At 45.0% G+C, this 19726-nt stretch overlaps 1 protein-coding gene across 1 annotated transcript; it reads right to left on the reverse strand.

Annotated features, from left to right (window-relative positions):
• Positions 1 to 606: 606 nt before the first annotated feature.
• On the reverse strand, positions 607 to 11574 carry LOC111139471 (ubiquitin B). Its single transcript, XM_022491735.1, is given in 5 exon segments — positions 607 to 1234; positions 1440 to 1475; positions 1541 to 1584; positions 10394 to 10544; positions 11477 to 11574. Coding segments are annotated over 4 exon segments (687 nt in total). The 5' UTR covers positions 10539 to 10544; positions 11477 to 11574; the 3' UTR covers positions 607 to 772.
• Between the last annotated feature and the right edge of the window lie 8152 nt (positions 11575 to 19726).

Genomic DNA, 19726 nt, shown 5'->3' on the forward strand with positions numbered 1-19726 from the left:
GAGTTTAAACCCCATGTTAGGCAGAGCTTACTTTTAGGAACCACCTTCATTTGTTGCCTAAAACCAAAGTCAACAAATTGCCTTGGATCAGGTCATTCCTCAAACCTGAATTCTTCCAAATCTGTTGACGAGGACTCCACTTGGTTTGAAGCTCATGTACTGCAGAGAAATTAGGGTTTCATAACCTATGGTCAGAACCTGAATGGAAGGCACTTGACAGCCAACATGAGCAGTCAACCAGTAATCAAAATACTTGATGACACAACTTAGCAGCCTCAACCAAAATTTCATTTCTCTCTATAATGCTTCAGTAGCTTTGTTTACCACTATTTAAGAGGAAGATAGTAATCAAGTTTGCTTCCCCTCATCAAGCCTCCATATTCAGCAACTTTTAATTGTGCAATACTTAAGAAATGGTTCCCCCTTACATCAAGATCATTCAGACAGACCTTGAAGGATAAATTCCCTGTAACACACCCTTTTCTCAAACAAAATGACTTAGTGCTGATGAAACGGACTTTTTGAATGCTAAGTCCCTTCTTTGAACTTGGTTTTAATCAGGTAATAGTCCCCACACCACTACATAATTTCACGACAGACACCAGGTATGCTACCATGCAACAAAACTTTTATTAACATTTTGAACAGCTATTGAGAAAACCAGTGACTCAGTTATTACTGAAACTGGTAATTTCTAAACTTAAATTGGGGCAAAATGGCTATAGTGCAGAGCAATGCCATCATTGGGCACTACGAATTCAAAACTGAAGAATTAACAGCCACCCCTCAGACGGAGAACCAGGTGGAGAGTTGACTCTTTCTGGATGTTGTAATCAGAAAGAGTGCGGCCATCTTCCAGCTGCTTGCCGGCGAAGATAAGCCTCTGCTGGTCTGGGGGGATGCCCTCCTTATCTTGGATCTTGGCCTTCACATTTTCGATGGTGTCACTGGGCTCCACCTCCAGAGTGATGGTCTTGCCGGTCAGGGTCTTCACGAAGATCTGCATGCCACCTCTCAGGCGCAGGACCAGGTGCAGGGTGGACTCTTTCTGGATGTTGTAATCAGAAAGAGTGCGGCCATCTTCCAGCTGCTTGCCGGCAAAGATAAGCCTCTGCTGGTCTGGGGGGATGCCTTCTTTGTCTTGGATCTTGGCCTTCACATTTTCGATGGTGTCACTGGGCTCCACCTCCAGGGTGATGGTCTTGCCGGTCAGGGTCTTCACGAAGATCTGCATCTTGACCTAGATTTTAAGAAGAAAAACGTCAGCGTACCATCTCAAGATCCTTGTATTAATTAGCGGGGTGCCTGGGTGACCCAATGGGTTAAGTGCCTTCACTCAAGACACCCGCTTAGGTCATCAGAGTCGTGGGAGAGAGCCCCTGAGAGTCAGGATCTGCGCTAAACATGGAGCCTGACTGGGATTCTCCCCCCTCCCCCGCCCCGCCTCTATTAAGAAGTAAATAAATCTTAAAAATCTTTATATTACCCACACCTATAACCCATTCTCTAAAGCGAACAATTAATTTCATCTCCAAAGTGCTTTAACCACGTTAACATCGCTCACAACTCCCCCCTTTAGTATTCCTGAATCAGCCGCTGAATGCAAAATTTAATCAAGGCTTCAACTTAAACGGAAAAGAAAAAACAAGAAACAAAAAAACCCCAAAGATTAATATCCAGAACCCTAATTACTCTAGAGTCTTCTAAACCGTCTTCCCCCGCACCCTTTGAATTTCCCCAAAACCTGAAGATACATAGAATTTAAAAACAAAACAAAACCCGAATCTCGGTAAATAAAAATTACCGTCTGAAGAAAAAAGTGAGGTGGGACCCTTTCACCGCGCTGGGATTCAAAACTCAAGACAGTTCTAGAAAGCATACTAGACTACCTTTTTTCCTCCTTCCCCCCCTGAAGCAGACTCGATGGAATCTCCATTGGTTGAGTGTCGGTTGGTCTCTGTCGGCGCGCGCGCGCCAACCGCCCCCGCTCCCTCCACGTAAACAAGGCCCACTCTTCCGGAAAGGCCCGGCGCCGCAGCGCCGCGTCATCTCGCCCTCCCCTCCCCCAACCCCTTTCCCTGAGGCAACCCCCCCACCTCCCAATCCGTCAGCCTGGTCTCACTTAGAGCCCCTCTCCACTCCTCCTAGGTCTCGAAGGCTGCCGGCCAGTACCTGTTAGCGAGTGGAAGGACACTGAACGCAATCTCGTCGAGTCACTCAAACACCAAGACACCCACACCCGACAATGCCAGCCGCTCCTGAACGCTGGCGGCTCCGCGGGGCTGAAATTTATGCAGCGTCTGTTGCGTGACTCATCACTGCTTACGTAGCCGCCGTGTCCGTACGCGGCTGAAAGTAGTTCGCGCGGCCCCACCTCCCGCGGCCCGATTAGGCCCTTCCACTGAGCCCGAGGTTCCTCAGAGCCGAAGAAAAAACCCTGAAAAATCAGTTCCCCTCTCTTCCAGGCGACCCTTCTCCTCCCTTAGGAAAAAGTAGGAAAATTATCTGGCGGATGGATTTGAGTTAAGGGGGACCTTCCTCGAAAGCTCTCGAAACTTCCTTGCAGCGCCGGCACTGATTGGTGAAGCGTGTGAAGGCGAGGCCGGCGCTGATTGGTGGGACACGCGGCGGCTCGGTTGTTGCTGGGCTCCAAGCTGGGGTGGGTTAGAGCCGACGTTGCTAAGTAACTCGGTGCGCGTGCGCCACAGAGGCGCGCCGTTGAGAGAGAGGGGTACTTCCGGCCGGTGGGGGAGGTGGGGTAGTTTGCTCTCGCCTCCGAAGTCCCAAACCCCCCTAAGTCTTAGGTTTTTCCCGCGTTAGGTAGGGGGAAAGGGTCTTCCGCAGCGACTTTCCCGGGAGGGCCACCCCGATTCGGGTTCGGAGGCGCTCAGGAGCGGCGCGGCCCGCCGCTGTGTTTTGTCAGTGTCTGCAGCGGAAGCACACTTCCCCACCCCCATCTTAACGCGAGCCTGTCCGGGCTGCTTTCATTTTCGCCCTTGGTTATAGCAGGATGAAGGAGCTTTAATGCCACTCTTTTTAGAGTCAGAATGCTTTTGTCCTTCTCAATTCCCGAGGAGAATCCGTACGCTAGACTCTCGGGTCGAGACCTGTGGGGTGGGGGGCCGGCCTCCCACTCCCCCGCCCCGCCCCCACCAAGGAGGCCCAGAGAGACTGGGCTAGGGCTCCCGGTGACCACGACGGTGGGCAGAAACCTGCAGTCTCTTTCACCTCCTTGCTGTTTTCCCGAACTCTGGTTGGGGGAAAAGCTGCGGATCGGGAAGCCGAAAACCCGCTTTGGGAGACGAGGAATTCGTGTACAAGAAAATAGTGTTTCTCCTCCAAACGCGTGACCCTATAAGGTGGCATTTCCCAGCTACGACCCCTCTAGCTGGTTTCCCTACGCCGTGGGTGTGGCCCCATGTCCCGCAAGGAGATAACCCGAGGAACGCCACTAAGGCAGGGGCGTTGGGCTCTGGGGGACACGTGGCCCAGAGTCTGAGTCATGGAGCCGGGGGTGGAAATAAACAAGCAGAGGGCTGTTTGTGGCGCAATAACCAACCTCCCTAAGTGAGGAGTAGTCTGCAGATGAGCACGTTAATGCAAATCAGCGGCATACCCCTCAGAAAAGGTCGTCAGTCATTGAAATACAGCATTTCTAAGCGTCCTTTTCCAAAACGGTGTCCGTGAGTTAACAGTATAGACAGGTAAATGATGAGTTTAACAACAGTTTAAGTTAAATGAACTAAAATTGGGTAAGGTCTGTTTACTAGAATAACATAAATATAAGTTTCTTTAATTTTGCACTTGGAGGTCGCTGATGAAAGGCTTTTTTGTCACAAAGTGTGATTTTTAAAATTTTTTATTTGTTTTTTGTTAAACTTAGAATGAGTCTGAGTTTGTGTCACGAACTGGCAGCTTCTCCTGAGTCATGGAGTTTGGGTGGTAGAATAATCTAGAATGGAGAGCTCCTGACGGATAGGATGACTTCATTTGGAGGTTCTAGCAATTGCCAGAACCAAGTTAGTCATACAGCTTCCTGGTTTAATGTTTTCCCAAAGTGGGGCATTTGGTAACCTCAACAAAGCAAAATGTTTTCAGAAGGAAGACAAGTGCTGTCCTTGTAAAACAAGGTGAATTTTTTATGGTCTGTTTTTAAGTGAACATTTTAGTCATAATGTCATTTCCGGCACTAAATTGTAAAAGATGATTTGTGAACAAATTAGAGAACAGAATTATAAAATCCCAAAGACCAGGAATTTGATAATTTAGCACAATACTTGGCATTGTGTTCAATACATGTGTAGTAAATGTAATGCAGTTTTACCTTTGTTCAGTTGGGGGGGAACACCCCAATTTAGTGACAGCCTCAGGCACCAAAATACAAAGCAAAAAACCAGAGTTAATTTTCCATAGACAAAATATTTTTTGCGTAGGCAGTTCTTTGGAAAAAAAAACAAAGATTCTAAGTAATTTCACTTGGCTAGATGTCTTTTAATAAAAATCTGTGCGAAAACTGTGCTTCCAATGATAAATTCACAGTTGTTTTCTTGACATTATCATCTGATATTTAAAATACAGAGTTAATAAGTGGTTTGTCATTTCCTCGTTTGGCTGTTTATTTCAATAGAAGGATGAAGCTCCTGATTCATTACCAGCAAGTTAGAAACTTTGATATTGAATGTCCAAATGAACACAGGGAGAAAGTCTGTATTGTCTTTACATTTGGGCCTTAAAATTATGAAATCTGTCCAATAAAACATAGCTACTTTAAAATGTTTACATTGGGGCGCGTCTGGGTGGCTCAGCAGGTTAAAGCCTCTGCCTTCGGCTCAGGTCATGGGCTCAGGGTCCTGGGATCAAGCCCCGTCTGCTTTCTCCTGTCTGCCTCTCTGCTACTTGTGATCTCTGTCAACTAATAAATAAAAATATTTAAAAAAAAATGTTTACTATGGAATATTACATAAATGGAAGTTGGAGATAATAACTATAACCAACCACATAACCAACACCCAACTTTATTAAATCCGAACATTTTGTTATTTGCTTTAGCTTTTTTTGTTTTCCCCTTGGCAAAAAAACCAGCATACTATAAAACTTATCCTCTTTCCAGTTTTAAGTGTACAGTTAAGTAGTATTAATTATATTTCACATTACTGTGACTTGTAGATTTCTAGAATTTCTCAACTTTTAAAAAAATATTTTACTCATTGACAGAGAGCACAAGCAGGGGAAGCAGCAGAGGGAGAGGGAGAAGCAGGCTCTTCTGTTAAGCAGGGAACCCAATGCGAGGCATGATCGCTGGGATCAGGACCTGAGCAGAAAGCAGACGCTCAACTCACTGAGCCACCCAGGGGCCCCTAGAATTTTTTCATCTTGCGAAGCTGAACCCCTGTACCCACTTAACAACTACTCCCCATTTCTCCCCGCCCCCAGGCCCTGGTAACCACTCTTCTACCTTCTATTTCTATGATTCTGACCACTTTAGATACATTATCAAAGTGGATTCCTATAGTATTTGTTTTTACTGGCTTATTTCATTTAGTATAATGTCTTCAGGGTTCATCCATACATGTGACAAATTTCTTTGTTTTTTAAGGCTAATAGTCCATTGTATGTAGATACCACATTGTGTGTATCTACTTATCTGTCTGTGGATATTTGGGTCTCTTCCACCTCTTGGCTATTGTGAAAAATGTTGCAATGAATATGGGTGTGCAAATATCTCTCTGAGATCCTGCTTTCAATTCTTTTGGATATATACTCAGAAGTGGGATTGCTGGATTATATGGTAATTCTTTTTTTAAGTTTTTATGGCAATTCTGTTTTTAAGTTTTCCATAATGGTTGCACCATTTTATATAACCACAAGCCATGTACAAGGGTTCCAATTTCTCCACATCCTACCAATACTTGTTACTAATGGGTGTGAGGTGATATCTTACTGTGGTTTTGATTTGCATTTCCCTACTGATTTATTATTTTTATTTTTAAAAATATTTATTTATTTGAGAGAGAGTGAGAGAGAGCACAAGAGTGGGGGAGGGTCAGAGGGAAAAGAGAAGCAGATGCTTCTCTGAGCAGGGAGTCGACATGGGGCTCAATCCCAGGACCCCAAGATCATGACCTGAGCTGAAGGCAGATGCTTAACAACTGAGCCACCCAGGCGCCCCTCAATGACATTTTATTTTTATTTTTTTAAAGATTTTATTTATTTATTTGACAGGCAGAGATCACAAGTAGGCAGAGAGGCAGGCAGAGAAAGAGGAGGAAACAGGCTCTCCACGGAGCAGAGAGCCCGATTCGTGGCTCGATCCCTGGACCCTGGGATCATGACCTGAGCCGAAGGCAGAGGCTTTAACCCAGTGAGCCACCCAGGCACCCCCCTCAATGACATTTTAAACTTTTCTTCATTGTGTCTAATAAGTGAAACTTATTTGCTGTCAAGTCAAAGAACAATAGCTAGACAAAAGATGGAGATGGTTTTATAAGTTGATGTGTTGTTTTTGTGAGCTGTGAGAACACTTCAACACACATTAGATTTATTGTGGGAGCTGTCTTAGAAGCAGCCCTTTGCCCCATTTTTGGTCGGTTAGTACATCTTCTAATATATAATACAATCTCTGAAATATAAAGGAATTACCCTACCTCACATTTGAAAATGCAGCAAATATGCATGTGAAGTTAGCCTTTATATTAGTTCTCATAGGTATATATTTACTACAACAGATTTATATTCCATTATAATAATTTTCTCCAAGCAACTATTTCTGGGCGCTGTACGCTCTTGATTCGTGAGCCAAGAAAAAAAACACTGGGTCTGATAGTTCATTCATCCATCCAGCAGACATTTGTTCAGCAATTTCTGGGTGTAGGAGACATTGGGATTGCTGACTGGGACAGGACCTGGGCTCCACCCAAGAAAGTTCTAGTCTCAGTGCCAGTAAGGGGGCTGTTGTGTCTACCTCAGAGAGTTGTAGGGTGCAGTAAGTTCATGCACGTCAAGAGTTGAGAAGCCTGGCACATAGGGAGAGCTTCATGAGTGTTAGCCACTGTTCTCAATCTTGAAAGGCAAAAGGTCTTCATTGTTAACATACAAACTGTACTGTCTGGGTTGGAATCCTGACTGCTGTTTCCTCATTGTGTAACTGGGGATGAATGATGTCACTTCTCTGGGCCTCTGTTTCTTCATCTGTATCGTAGAGTCAGTAATAATTTCTTGCTCATCGATGTTTTGAGGATTATAAATGGACCTGCCTCATAAAGTGGAGTATACAGGTAAAGTGCTTGGAATAGTCCCCGCTGTACAGAAAGCACTCAGGAAATGCTAGCTATTTAAAAAAAATGGGAAGTACATACAGACTTCTACGAAGGCCCAGAGGAGGAAGGAGCAGTCTGGTGCCTGGAAGAGGGTAGGAGAGGAACCCAAAGGTTTTGTTGGAGGTATTATTTAGAAACCCAAACACCAGGAGTAGGATCATCAGGAGGGAGCAGGTGCAAAATGAGAAGGCATGGCACGTTGAAGAAAGAGTGGGGTAGCTGTGCATGTCTGGGATTTAGGGTGCCTGCATGTGGGTCTGTGGTTTGGGAAATGAGGCTGGAGAAGCAGGCAGAGCTCAACTGTCCAGCAACGACTGTCCCTTCCGCCATACTGGCCATCCAAGCTTTCTCCCACTTCTGGACCTTTGTACTTGATGTTTCCCTGGCCGAGAGCCTTTCCCATGGCCATTTCTTTGTCATAATTCAAGCACTATAAATGTCACCTCCTCGGGGCACCTGGGTGGCTCAGTGGGTTAAAGCCTCTGCCTTTGGCTCGGGTCGTGATCCCTGGGTCCTGGGATCGAGCTCTGCATCGGGCTCTCTGTTCAGCGGGGAGCCTGCTTCCTCCTCCCTCTCTCTCTGCCTATCTCTCTGCCTACTTGTGATCTCTGTCTGTCAAATAAATAAAAATCTTTAAATAAAAAAGAATAAATGTCACCTCTTCAAAGGGGCCACCTCTGCCATCCACCCCTGCTCTCAGAACTCAGTCACAGCACCCTGGTTACTTAATAACAATTTCATGTTTACCCAGTTTATAATCATATTGCGCACATTTAAAAAAAATCTCTTTGTCTCCCTGCTAGAATATAAATTCCATGAGGGTACAGGCCACATCTCTCCAGTTTGTCACCATGCCTCCAAACTTAGCCAGCTAGCATAGAGCCTGATACATAATCAGTGCTCAGTAAATATTTGTTGAAAGAATGAGTGACTAATGAGTTGCCTCATCATGGCAAGGACTTTAGATCCTTTGGTTAGGTGTTTTGTGTGGGAATGACATGATCAGATTTCTGCTGTAGAATGATAGTCTGGTGACATCATAGCAGGTGAACAGAAGGGAGATGAGCTCAGAGACCAGGACTCCGGAGATGGCAGCAGCTGTCTAAGCAGGAAATGATGAACATCTGTAAGTAAGTAGACCAAGTCAACAAAATCCAGCATCCCTAAAGAAAACAGGAAGACATGGGGCGCCTGGGTGGCTCAGTGGGTTAAAGCCTCTGCCTTTGGCTCAGGTCATGGTCCCAGGGTCCTGGGATCGAGCCCCACATCAGGCTCTCTGCTCAGCGGGGAGCCTGCTTCCTCCTCTCTCTCTCTGCCTGCCTCTCTGCCTACTTGTGATCTCTATCTGTCAAATAAATAAATAAAATCTTAAAAAAAAAAACAGAAGTAAGTGGTAAAATCAAATAGAAAACTGGACATTATTTAGTTGTACTTGATCCTTATTTCAGAAAAGAACCGAGATGACTGACTTAAATGTACGTGACAAAATTAAAAGATAAGAGAATGTGGGAACTTACAACAAAAGAAGAAAGAAGAGAAAATTAAATTAGTGAGATGAGTTTAGAACATGCTGGCATTAAAGTCTGTCCTTTTGCTAGAGGTGGGCCACAGGTTTAGTGTTTTGCTGTAGTTGTTTTTCCAGACAGTTTTTCCCCCCCAGACAGTATGGAGAGAGACAATTACGTAAATTCATCTGATTAGAAAAACTGTAGTATAGCCATACAATGGACTACTACTCAGAAATAAAAAGAAATGAACCACGTAGACACATAAGAACATGGACGAATCTCAAGATAATTCTGGAAAATGCAAACTAATCTATCAAGAGGAAAAGCAGATCAATGGTCACTTTGGGATGGAGGCAGGAAGAAGGAGTGAGGTGGGATGGGTTATGAAAGGCAGGAGAAACTTTGGGAGGGTGAGGGAAATGTTTACTATCTTGATTTTGGTGCTTGTCTCATGGGTATAAGCATATATCCAAACTTACCGATTTATATAGTTTAAATATGTGCAATTTATCGTGCACCATTTATTCCTCAGTAAAGCTATAACAAAGTTAAATTAAGCAAACATCTGGCAGAGCAAATCCCTGAGATAGCTCAGGTAAATCCTTAAAGAGCACAAAGATGTCTCAGGAAGTGAAAGGACACTGATTCCAGCAATTAAAAAAAGATTAAAAATGGTTCTTAAAGATTTTTTTTTTATTTATTCATTTGACAGATAGAAATCACAAGTAGGTAGAGAGACAGGCAGAGAGAGAGGAGGAAGCAGGCTCCCCGCTGAGCAGAGAGCCCCTATGCGGGGCTCGATCCCAGGACCCTGGGATCATGACCTGAGCCGAAGGCAGAGGCTTTAACCCACTGAGCCACCCAGGCGCCCCTAAAAATGGTTCTTAAAAGATAAATGTTATAGGGGCGCCTGGGTGGCTCAGCCGTTAAGCATCTGCCTTTGGCTCAGGTCCTGATCCCAGGGTTTTGGGATGGAGCCCATGTTTGGCTCCCTGCTGGGCGGGAAGCCTGCTTCTCCCTCTCCCACTCCCCCTGCTTGTGTTCCCTCTCTCACTGTGTCTCTCTCTGTCAAATAAATAAAATCTTAAAAAAAAAAAAAAAAGAAGAAGAAGAAGAAAATAAATGTTACAGTCTCCTTTTATAAAATACAAAGATGTATTTACCCGGTTTGAGACTTACTACGTTAATGTTTCAGACATTAGTGTCACCCTAATAGATCTTCTCTCTTTGAATTTATTTGATGCCAAAAGGAAGGTAAAGAACAGGTTCCTTAATTACTGTGGAATTAAAAACTGCCCTTTGAGGGGCGCCTGGGTGGCTCAGTGGGTTAAAGCCTCTGCCTTCGGCTCAGGTCATGATTCCAGGGTCCTGGAATCGAGTCCCACTTCGGGACTCCTCTTTCTCTCTCTGCCTGCCTCTCTGCCTACTTGTGATCTCTGTCTGTCAAATAAATAAATAAAACCTTTAAAAAAAAAAAAAACTGGGCGCCTGGGTGGCTCAGTGGGTTAAGCCGCTGCCTTCGGCTCAGGTCATGATCTCAGGGTCCTGGGATCGAGTCCCGCATCGGGCTCTCTGCTCAAAAGATAAGCCTCTGCTGGTCTGGGGGGATGCCTTCTTTGTCTTGGATCTTGGCCTTCACATTTTCGATGGTGTCACTGGGCTCCACCTCCAGGGTGATGGTCTTGCCGGTCAGGGTCTTCACGAAGATCTGCATCTTGACCTAGATTTTAAGAAGAAAAACGTCAGCGTACCATCTCAAGATCCTTGTATTAATTAGCGGGGTGCCTGGGTGACCCAATGGGTTAAGTGCCTTCACTCAAGACACCCGCTTAGGTCATCAGAGTCGTGGGAGAGAGCCCCTGAGAGTCAGGATCTGCGCTAAACATGGAGCCTGACTGGGATTCTCCCCCCTCCCCCGCCCCGCCTCTATTAAGAAGTAAATAAATCTTAAAAATCTTTATATTACCCACACCTATAACCCATTCTCTAAAGCGAACAATTAATTTCATCTCCAAAGTGCTTTAACCACGTTAACATCGCTCACAACTCCCCCCTTTAGTATTCCTGAATCAGCCGCTGAATGCAAAATTTAATCAAGGCTTCAACTTAAACGGAAAAGAAAAAACAAGAAACAAAAAAACCCCAAAGATTAATATCCAGAACCCTAATTACTCTAGAGTCTTCTAAACCGTCTTCCCCCGCACCCTTTGAATTTCCCCAAAACCTGAAGATACATAGAATTTAAAAACAAAACAAAACCCGAATCTCGGTAAATAAAAATTACCGTCTGAAGAAAAAAGTGAGGTGGGACCCTTTCACCGCGCTGGGATTCAAAACTCAAGACAGTTCTAGAAAGCATACTAGACTACCTTTTTTCCTCCTTCCCCCCCTGAAGCAGACTCGATGGAATCTCCATTGGTTGAGTGTCGGTTGGTCTCTGTCGGCGCGCGCGCGCCAACCGCCCCCGCTCCCTCCACGTAAACAAGGCCCACTCTTCCGGAAAGGCCCGGCGCCGCAGCGCCGCGTCATCTCGCCCTCCCCTCCCCCAACCCCTTTCCCTGAGGCAACCCCCCCACCTCCCAATCCGTCAGCCTGGTCTCACTTAGAGCCCCTCTCCACTCCTCCTAGGTCTCGAAGGCTGCCGGCCAGTACCTGTTAGCGAGTGGAAGGACACTGAACGCAATCTCGTCGAGTCACTCAAACACCAAGACACCCACACCCGACAATGCCAGCCGCTCCTGAACGCTGGCGGCTCCGCGGGGCTGAAATTTATGCAGCGTCTGTTGCGTGACTCATCACTGCTTACGTAGCCGCCGTGTCCGTACGCGGCTGAAAGTAGTTCGCGCGGCCCCACCTCCCGCGGCCCGATTAGGCCCTTCCACTGAGCCCGAGGTTCCTCAGAGCCGAAGAAAAAACCCTGAAAAATCAGTTCCCCTCTCTTCCAGGCGACCCTTCTCCTCCCTTAGGAAAAAGTAGGAAAATTATCTGGCGGATGGATTTGAGTTAAGGGGGACCTTCCTCGAAAGCTCTCGAAACTTCCTTGCAGCGCCGGCACTGATTGGTGAAGCGTGTGAAGGCGAGGCCGGCGCTGATTGGTGGGACACGCGGCGGCTCGGTTGTTGCTGGGCTCCAAGCTGGGGTGGGTTAGAGCCGACGTTGCTAAGTAACTCGGTGCGCGTGCGCCACAGAGGCGCGCCGTTGAGAGAGAGGGGTACTTCCGGCCGGTGGGGGAGGTGGGGTAGTTTGCTCTCGCCTCCGAAGTCCCAAACCCCCCTAAGTCTTAGGTTTTTCCCGCGTTAGGTAGGGGGAAAGGGTCTTCCGCAGCGACTTTCCCGGGAGGGCCACCCCGATTCGGGTTCGGAGGCGCTCAGGAGCGGCGCGGCCCGCCGCTGTGTTTTGTCAGTGTCTGCAGCGGAAGCACACTTCCCCACCCCCATCTTAACGCGAGCCTGTCCGGGCTGCTTTCATTTTCGCCCTTGGTTATAGCAGGATGAAGGAGCTTTAATGCCACTCTTTTTAGAGTCAGAATGCTTTTGTCCTTCTCAATTCCCGAGGAGAATCCGTACGCTAGACTCTCGGGTCGAGACCTGTGGGGTGGGGGGCCGGCCTCCCACTCCCCCGCCCCGCCCCCACCAAGGAGGCCCAGAGAGACTGGGCTAGGGCTCCCGGTGACCACGACGGTGGGCAGAAACCTGCAGTCTCTTTCACCTCCTTGCTGTTTTCCCGAACTCTGGTTGGGGGAAAAGCTGCGGATCGGGAAGCCGAAAACCCGCTTTGGGAGACGAGGAATTCGTGTACAAGAAAATAGTGTTTCTCCTCCAAACGCGTGACCCTATAAGGTGGCATTTCCCAGCTACGACCCCTCTAGCTGGTTTCCCTACGCCGTGGGTGTGGCCCCATGTCCCGCAAGGAGATAACCCGAGGAACGCCACTAAGGCAGGGGCGTTGGGCTCTGGGGGACACGTGGCCCAGAGTCTGAGTCATGGAGCCGGGGGTGGAAATAAACAAGCAGAGGGCTGTTTGTGGCGCAATAACCAACCTCCCTAAGTGAGGAGTAGTCTGCAGATGAGCACGTTAATGCAAATCAGCGGCATACCCCTCAGAAAAGGTCGTCAGTCATTGAAATACAGCATTTCTAAGCGTCCTTTTCCAAAACGGTGTCCGTGAGTTAACAGTATAGACAGGTAAATGATGAGTTTAACAACAGTTTAAGTTAAATGAACTAAAATTGGGTAAGGTCTGTTTACTAGAATAACATAAATATAAGTTTCTTTAATTTTGCACTTGGAGGTCGCTGATGAAAGGCTTTTTTGTCACAAAGTGTGATTTTTAAAATTTTTTATTTGTTTTTTGTTAAACTTAGAATGAGTCTGAGTTTGTGTCACGAACTGGCAGCTTCTCCTGAGTCATGGAGTTTGGGTGGTAGAATAATCTAGAATGGAGAGCTCCTGACGGATAGGATGACTTCATTTGGAGGTTCTAGCAATTGCCAGAACCAAGTTAGTCATACAGCTTCCTGGTTTAATGTTTTCCCAAAGTGGGGCATTTGGTAACCTCAACAAAGCAAAATGTTTTCAGAAGGAAGACAAGTGCTGTCCTTGTAAAACAAGGTGAATTTTTTATGGTCTGTTTTTAAGTGAACATTTTAGTCATAATGTCATTTCCGGCAGTAAATTGTAAAAGATGATTTGTGAACAAATTAGAGAACAGAATTATAAAATCCCAAAGACCAGGAATTTGATAATTTAGCACAATACTTGGCATTGTGTTCAATACATGTGTAGTAAATGTAATGCAGTTTTACCTTTGTTCAGTTGGGGGGGAACACCCCAATTTAGTGACAGCCTCAGGCACCAAAATACAAAGCAAAAAACCAGAGTTAATTTTCCATAGACAAAATATTTTTTGCGTAGGCAGTTCTTTGGAAAAAAAAACAAAGATTCTAAGTAATTTCACTTGGCTAGATGTCTTTTAATAAAAATCTGTGCGAAAACTGTGCTTCCAATGATAAATTCACAGTTGTTTTCTTGACATTATCATCTGATATTTAAAATACAGAGTTAATAAGTGGTTTGTCATTTCCTCGTTTGGCTGTTTATTTCAATAGAAGGATGAAGCTCCTGATTCATTACCAGCAAGTTAGAAACTTTGATATTGAATGTCCAAATGAACACAGGGAGAAAGTCTGTATTGTCTTTACATTTGGGCCTTAAAATTATGAAATCTGTCCAATAAAACATAGCTACTTTAAAATGTTTACATTGGGGCGCGTCTGGGTGGCTCAGCAGGTTAAAGCCTCTGCCTTCGGCTCAGGTCATGGGCTCAGGGTCCTGGGATCAAGCCCCGTCTGCTTTCTCCTGTCTGCCTCTCTGCTACTTGTGATCTCTGTCAACTAATAAATAAAAATATTTAAAAAAAAATGTTTACTATGGAATATTACATAAATGGAAGTTGGAGATAATAACTATAACCAACCACATAACCAACACCCAACTTTATTAAATCCGAACATTTTGTTATTTGCTTTAGCTTTTTTTGTTTTCCCCTTGGCAAAAAAACCAGCATACTATAAAACTTATCCTCTTTCCAGTTTTAAGTGTACAGTTAAGTAGTATTAATTATATTTCACATTACTGTGACTTGTAGATTTCTAGAATTTCTCAACTTTTAAAAAAATATTTTACTCATTGACAGAGAGCACAAGCAGGGGAAGCAGCAGAGGGAGAGGGAGAAGCAGGCTCTTCTGTTAAGCAGGGAACCCAATGCGAGGCATGATCGCTGGGATCAGGACCTGAGCAGAAAGCAGACGCTCAACTCACTGAGCCACCCAGGGGCCCCTAGAATTTTTTCATCTTGCGAAGCTGAACCCCTGTACCCACTTAACAACTACTCCCCATTTCTCCCCGCCCCCAGGCCCTGGTAACCACTCTTCTACCTTCTATTTCTATGATTCTGACCACTTTAGATACATTATCAAAGTGGATTCCTATAGTATTTGTTTTTACTGGCTTATTTCATTTAGTATAATGTCTTCAGGGTTCATCCATACATGTGACAAATTTCTTTGTTTTTTAAGGCTAATAGTCCATTGTATGTAGATACCACATTGTGTGTATCTACTTATCTGTCTGTGGATATTTGGGTCTCTTCCACCTCTTGGCTATTGTGAAAAATGTTGCAATGAATATGGGTGTGCAAATATCTCTCTGAGATCCTGCTTTCAATTCTTTTGGATATATACTCAGAAGTGGGATTGCTGGATTATATGGTAATTCTTTTTTTAAGTTTTTATGGCAATTCTGTTTTTAAGTTTTCCATAATGGTTGCACCATTTTATATAACCACAAGCCATGTACAAGGGTTCCAATTTCTCCACATCCTACCAATACTTGTTACTAATGGGTGTGAGGTGATATCTTACTGTGGTTTTGATTTGCATTTCCCTACTGATTTATTATTTTTATTTTTAAAAATATTTATTTATTTGAGAGAGAGTGAGAGAGAGCACAAGAGTGGGGGAGGGTCAGAGGGAAAAGAGAAGCAGATGCTTCTCTGAGCAGGGAGTCGACATGGGGCTCAATCCCAGGACCCCAAGATCATGACCTGAGCTGAAGGCAGATGCTTAACAACTGAGCCACCCAGGCGCCCCTCAATGACATTTTATTTTTATTTTTTTAAAGATTTTATTTATTTATTTGACAGGCAGAGATCACAAGTAGGCAGAGAGGCAGGCAGAGAAAGAGGAGGAAACAGGCTCTCCACGGAGCAGAGAGCCCGATTCGTGGCTCGATCCCTGGACCCTGGGATCATGACCTGAGCCGAAGGCAGAGGCTTTAACCCAGTGAGCCACCCAGGCACCCCCCTCAATGACATTTTAAACTTTTCTTCATTGTGTCTAATAAGTGAAACTTATTTGCTGTCAAGTCAAAGAACAATAGCTAGACAAAAGATGGAGATGGTTTTATAAGTTGATGTGTTGTTTTTGTGAGCTGTGAGAACACTTCAACACACATTAGATTTATTGTGGGAGCTGTCTTAGAAGCAGCCCTTTGCCCCATTTTTGGTCGGTTAGTACATCTTCTAATATATAATACAATCTCTGAAATATAAAGGAATTACCCTACCTCACATTTGAAAATGCAGCAAATATGCATGTGAAGTTAGCCTTTATATTAGTTCTCATAGGTATATATTTACTACAACAGATTTATATTCCATTATAATAATTTTCTCCAAGCAACTATTTCTGGGCGCTGTACGCTCTTGATTCGTGAGCCAAGAAAAAAAACACTGGGTCTGATAGTTCATTCATCCATCCAGCAGACATTTGTTCAGCAATTTCTGGGTGTAGGAGACATTGGGATTGCTGACTGGGACAGGACCTGGGCTCCACCCAAGAAAGTTCTAGTCTCAGTGCCAGTAAGGGGGCTGTTGTGTCTACCTCAGAGAGTTGTAGGGTGCAGTAAGTTCATGCACGTCAAGAGTTGAGAAGCCTGGCACATAGGGAGAGCTTCATGAGTGTTAGCCACTGTTCTCAATCTTGAAAGGCAAAAGGTCTTCATTGTTAACATACAAACTGTACTGTCTGGGTTGGAATCCTGACTGCTGTTTCCTCATTGTGTAACTGGGGATGAATGATGTCACTTCTCTGGGCCTCTGTTTCTTCATCTGTATCGTAGAGTCAGTAATAATTTCTTGCTCATCGATGTTTTGAGGATTATAAATGGACCTGCCTCATAAAGTGGAGTATACAGGTAAAGTGCTTGGAATAGTCCCCGCTGTACAGAAAGCACTCAGGAAATGCTAGCTATTTAAAAAAAATGGGAAGTACATACAGACTTCTACGAAGGCCCAGAGGAGGAAGGAGCAGTCTGGTGCCTGGAAGAGGGTAGGAGAGGAACCCAAAGGTTTTGTTGGAGGTATTATTTAGAAACCCAAACACCAGGAGTAGGATCATCAGGAGGGAGCAGGTGCAAAATGAGAAGGCATGGCACGTTGAAGAAAGAGTGGGGTAGCTGTGCATGTCTGGGATTTAGGGTGCCTGCATGTGGGTCTGTGGTTTGGGAAATGAGGCTGGAGAAGCAGGCAGAGCTCAACTGTCCAGCAACGACTGTCCCTTCCGCCATACTGGCCATCCAAGCTTTCTCCCACTTCTGGACCTTTGTACTTGATGTTTCCCTGGCCGAGAGCCTTTCCCATGGCCATTTCTTTGTCATAATTCAAGCACTATAAATGTCACCTCCTCGGGGCACCTGGGTGGCTCAGTGGGTTAAAGCCTCTGCCTTTGGCTCGGGTCGTGATCCCTGGGTCCTGGGATCGAGCTCTGCATCGGGCTCTCTGTTCAGCGGGGAGCCTGCTTCCTCCTCCCTCTCTCTCTGCCTATCTCTCTGCCTACTTGTGATCTCTGTCTGTCAAATAAATAAAAATCTTTAAATAAAAAAGAATAAATGTCACCTCTTCAAAGGGGCCACCTCTGCCATCCACCCCTGCTCTCAGAACTCAGTCACAGCACCCTGGTTACTTAATAACAATTTCATGTTTACCCAGTTTATAATCATATTGCGCACATTTAAAAAAAATCTCTTTGTCTCCCTGCTAGAATATAAATTCCATGAGGGTACAGGCCACATCTCTCCAGTTTGTCACCATGCCTCCAAACTTAGCCAGCTAGCATAGAGCCTGATACATAATCAGTGCTCAGTAAATATTTGTTGAAAGAATGAGTGACTAATGAGTTGCCTCATCATGGCAAGGACTTTAGATCCTTTGGTTAGGTGTTTTGTGTGGGAATGACATGATCAGATTTCTGCTGTAGAATGATAGTCTGGTGACATCATAGCAGGTGAACAGAAGGGAGATGAGCTCAGAGACCAGGACTCCGGAGATGGCAGCAGCTGTCTAAGCAGGAAATGATGAACATCTGTAAGTAAGTAGACCAAGTCAACAAAATCCAGCATCCCTAAAGAAAACAGGAAGACATGGGGCGCCTGGGTGGCTCAGTGGGTTAAAGCCTCTGCCTTTGGCTCAGGTCATGGTCCCAGGGTCCTGGGATCGAGCCCCACATCAGGCTCTCTGCTCAGCGGGGAGCCTGCTTCCTCCTCTCTCTCTCTGCCTGCCTCTCTGCCTACTTGTGATCTCTATCTGTCAAATAAATAAATAAAATCTTAAAAAAAAAACAGAAGTAAGTGGTAAAATCAAATAGAAAACTGGACATTATTTAGTTGTACTTGATCCTTATTTCAGAAAAGAACCGAGATGACTGACTTAAATGTACGTGACAAAATTAAAAGATAAGAGAATGTGGGAACTTACAACAAAAGAAGAAAGAAGAGAAAATTAAATTAGTGAGATGAGTTTAGAACATGCTGGCATTAAAGTCTGTCCTTTTGCTAGAGGTGGGCCACAGGTTTAGTGTTTTGCTGTAGTTGTTTTTCCAGACAGTTTTTCCCCCCCAGACAGTATGGAGAGAGACAATTACGTAAATTCATCTGATTAGAAAAACTGTAGTATAGCCATACAATGGACTACTACTCAGAAATAAAAAGAAATGAACCACGTAGACACATAAGAACATGGACGAATCTCAAGATAATTCTGGAAAATGCAAACTAATCTATCAAGAGGAAAAGCAGATCAATGGTCACTTTGGGATGGAGGCAGGAAGAAGGAGTGAGGTGGGATGGGTTATGAAAGGCAGGAGAAACTTTGGGAGGGTGAGGGAAATGTTTACTATCTTGATTTTGGTGCTTGTCTCATGGGTATAAGCATATATCCAAACTTACCGATTTATATAGTTTAAATATGTGCAATTTATCGTGCACCATTTATTCCTCAGTAAAGCTATAACAAAGTTAAATTAAGCAAACATCTGGCAGAGCAAATCCCTGAGATAGCTCAGGTAAATCCTTAAAGAGCACAAAGATGTCTCAGGAAGTGAAAGGACACTGATTCCAGCAATTAAAAAAAGATTAAAAATGGTTCTTAAAGATTTTTTTTTTATTTATTCATTTGACAGATAGAAATCACAAGTAGGTAGAGAGACAGGCAGAGAGAGAGGAGGAAGCAGGCTCCCCGCTGAGCAGAGAGCCCCTATGCGGGGCTCGATCCCAGGACCCTGGGATCATGACCTGAGCCGAAGGCAGAGGCTTTAACCCACTGAGCCACCCAGGCGCCCCTAAAAATGGTTCTTAAAAGATAAATGTTATAGGGGCGCCTGGGTGGCTCAGCCGTTAAGCATCTGCCTTTGGCTCAGGTCCTGATCCCAGGGTTTTGGGATGGAGCCCATGTTTGGCTCCCTGCTGGGCGGGAAGCCTGCTTCTCCCTCTCCCACTCCCCCTGCTTGTGTTCCCTCTCTCACTGTGTCTCTCTCTGTCAAATAAATAAAATCTTAAAAAAAAAAAAAAAAGAAGAAGAAGAAGAAAATAAATGTTACAGTCTCCTTTTATAAAATACAAAGATGTATTTACCCGGTTTGAGACTTACTACGTTAATGTTTCAGACATTAGTGTCACCCTAATAGATCTTCTCTCTTTGAATTTATTTGATGCCAAAAGGAAGGTAAAGAACAGGTTCCTTAATTACTGTGGAATTAAAAACTGCCCTTTGAGGGGCGCCTGGGTGGCTCAGTGGGTTAAAGCCTCTGCCTTCGGCTCAGGTCATGATTCCAGGGTCCTGGAATCGAGTCCCACTTCGGGACTCCTCTTTCTCTCTCTGCCTGCCTCTCTGCCTACTTGTGATCTCTGTCTGTCAAATAAATAAATAAAACCTTTAAAAAAAAAAAAAACTGGGCGCCTGGGTGGCTCAGTGGGTTAAGCCGCTGCCTTCGGCTCAGGTCATGATCTCAGGGTCCTGGGATCGAGTCCCGCATCGGGCTCTCTGCTCAGCAGGGAGCCTGCTTCCCTT

This window comes from Enhydra lutris, unplaced genomic scaffold (assembly GCF_002288905.1).
Source record: "Enhydra lutris kenyoni isolate GAN:26980312 unplaced genomic scaffold, ASM228890v2 scaffoldscaffold109, whole genome shotgun sequence".
Classification (NCBI taxonomy): Eukaryota; Metazoa; Chordata; class Mammalia; order Carnivora; family Mustelidae; genus Enhydra; species Enhydra lutris.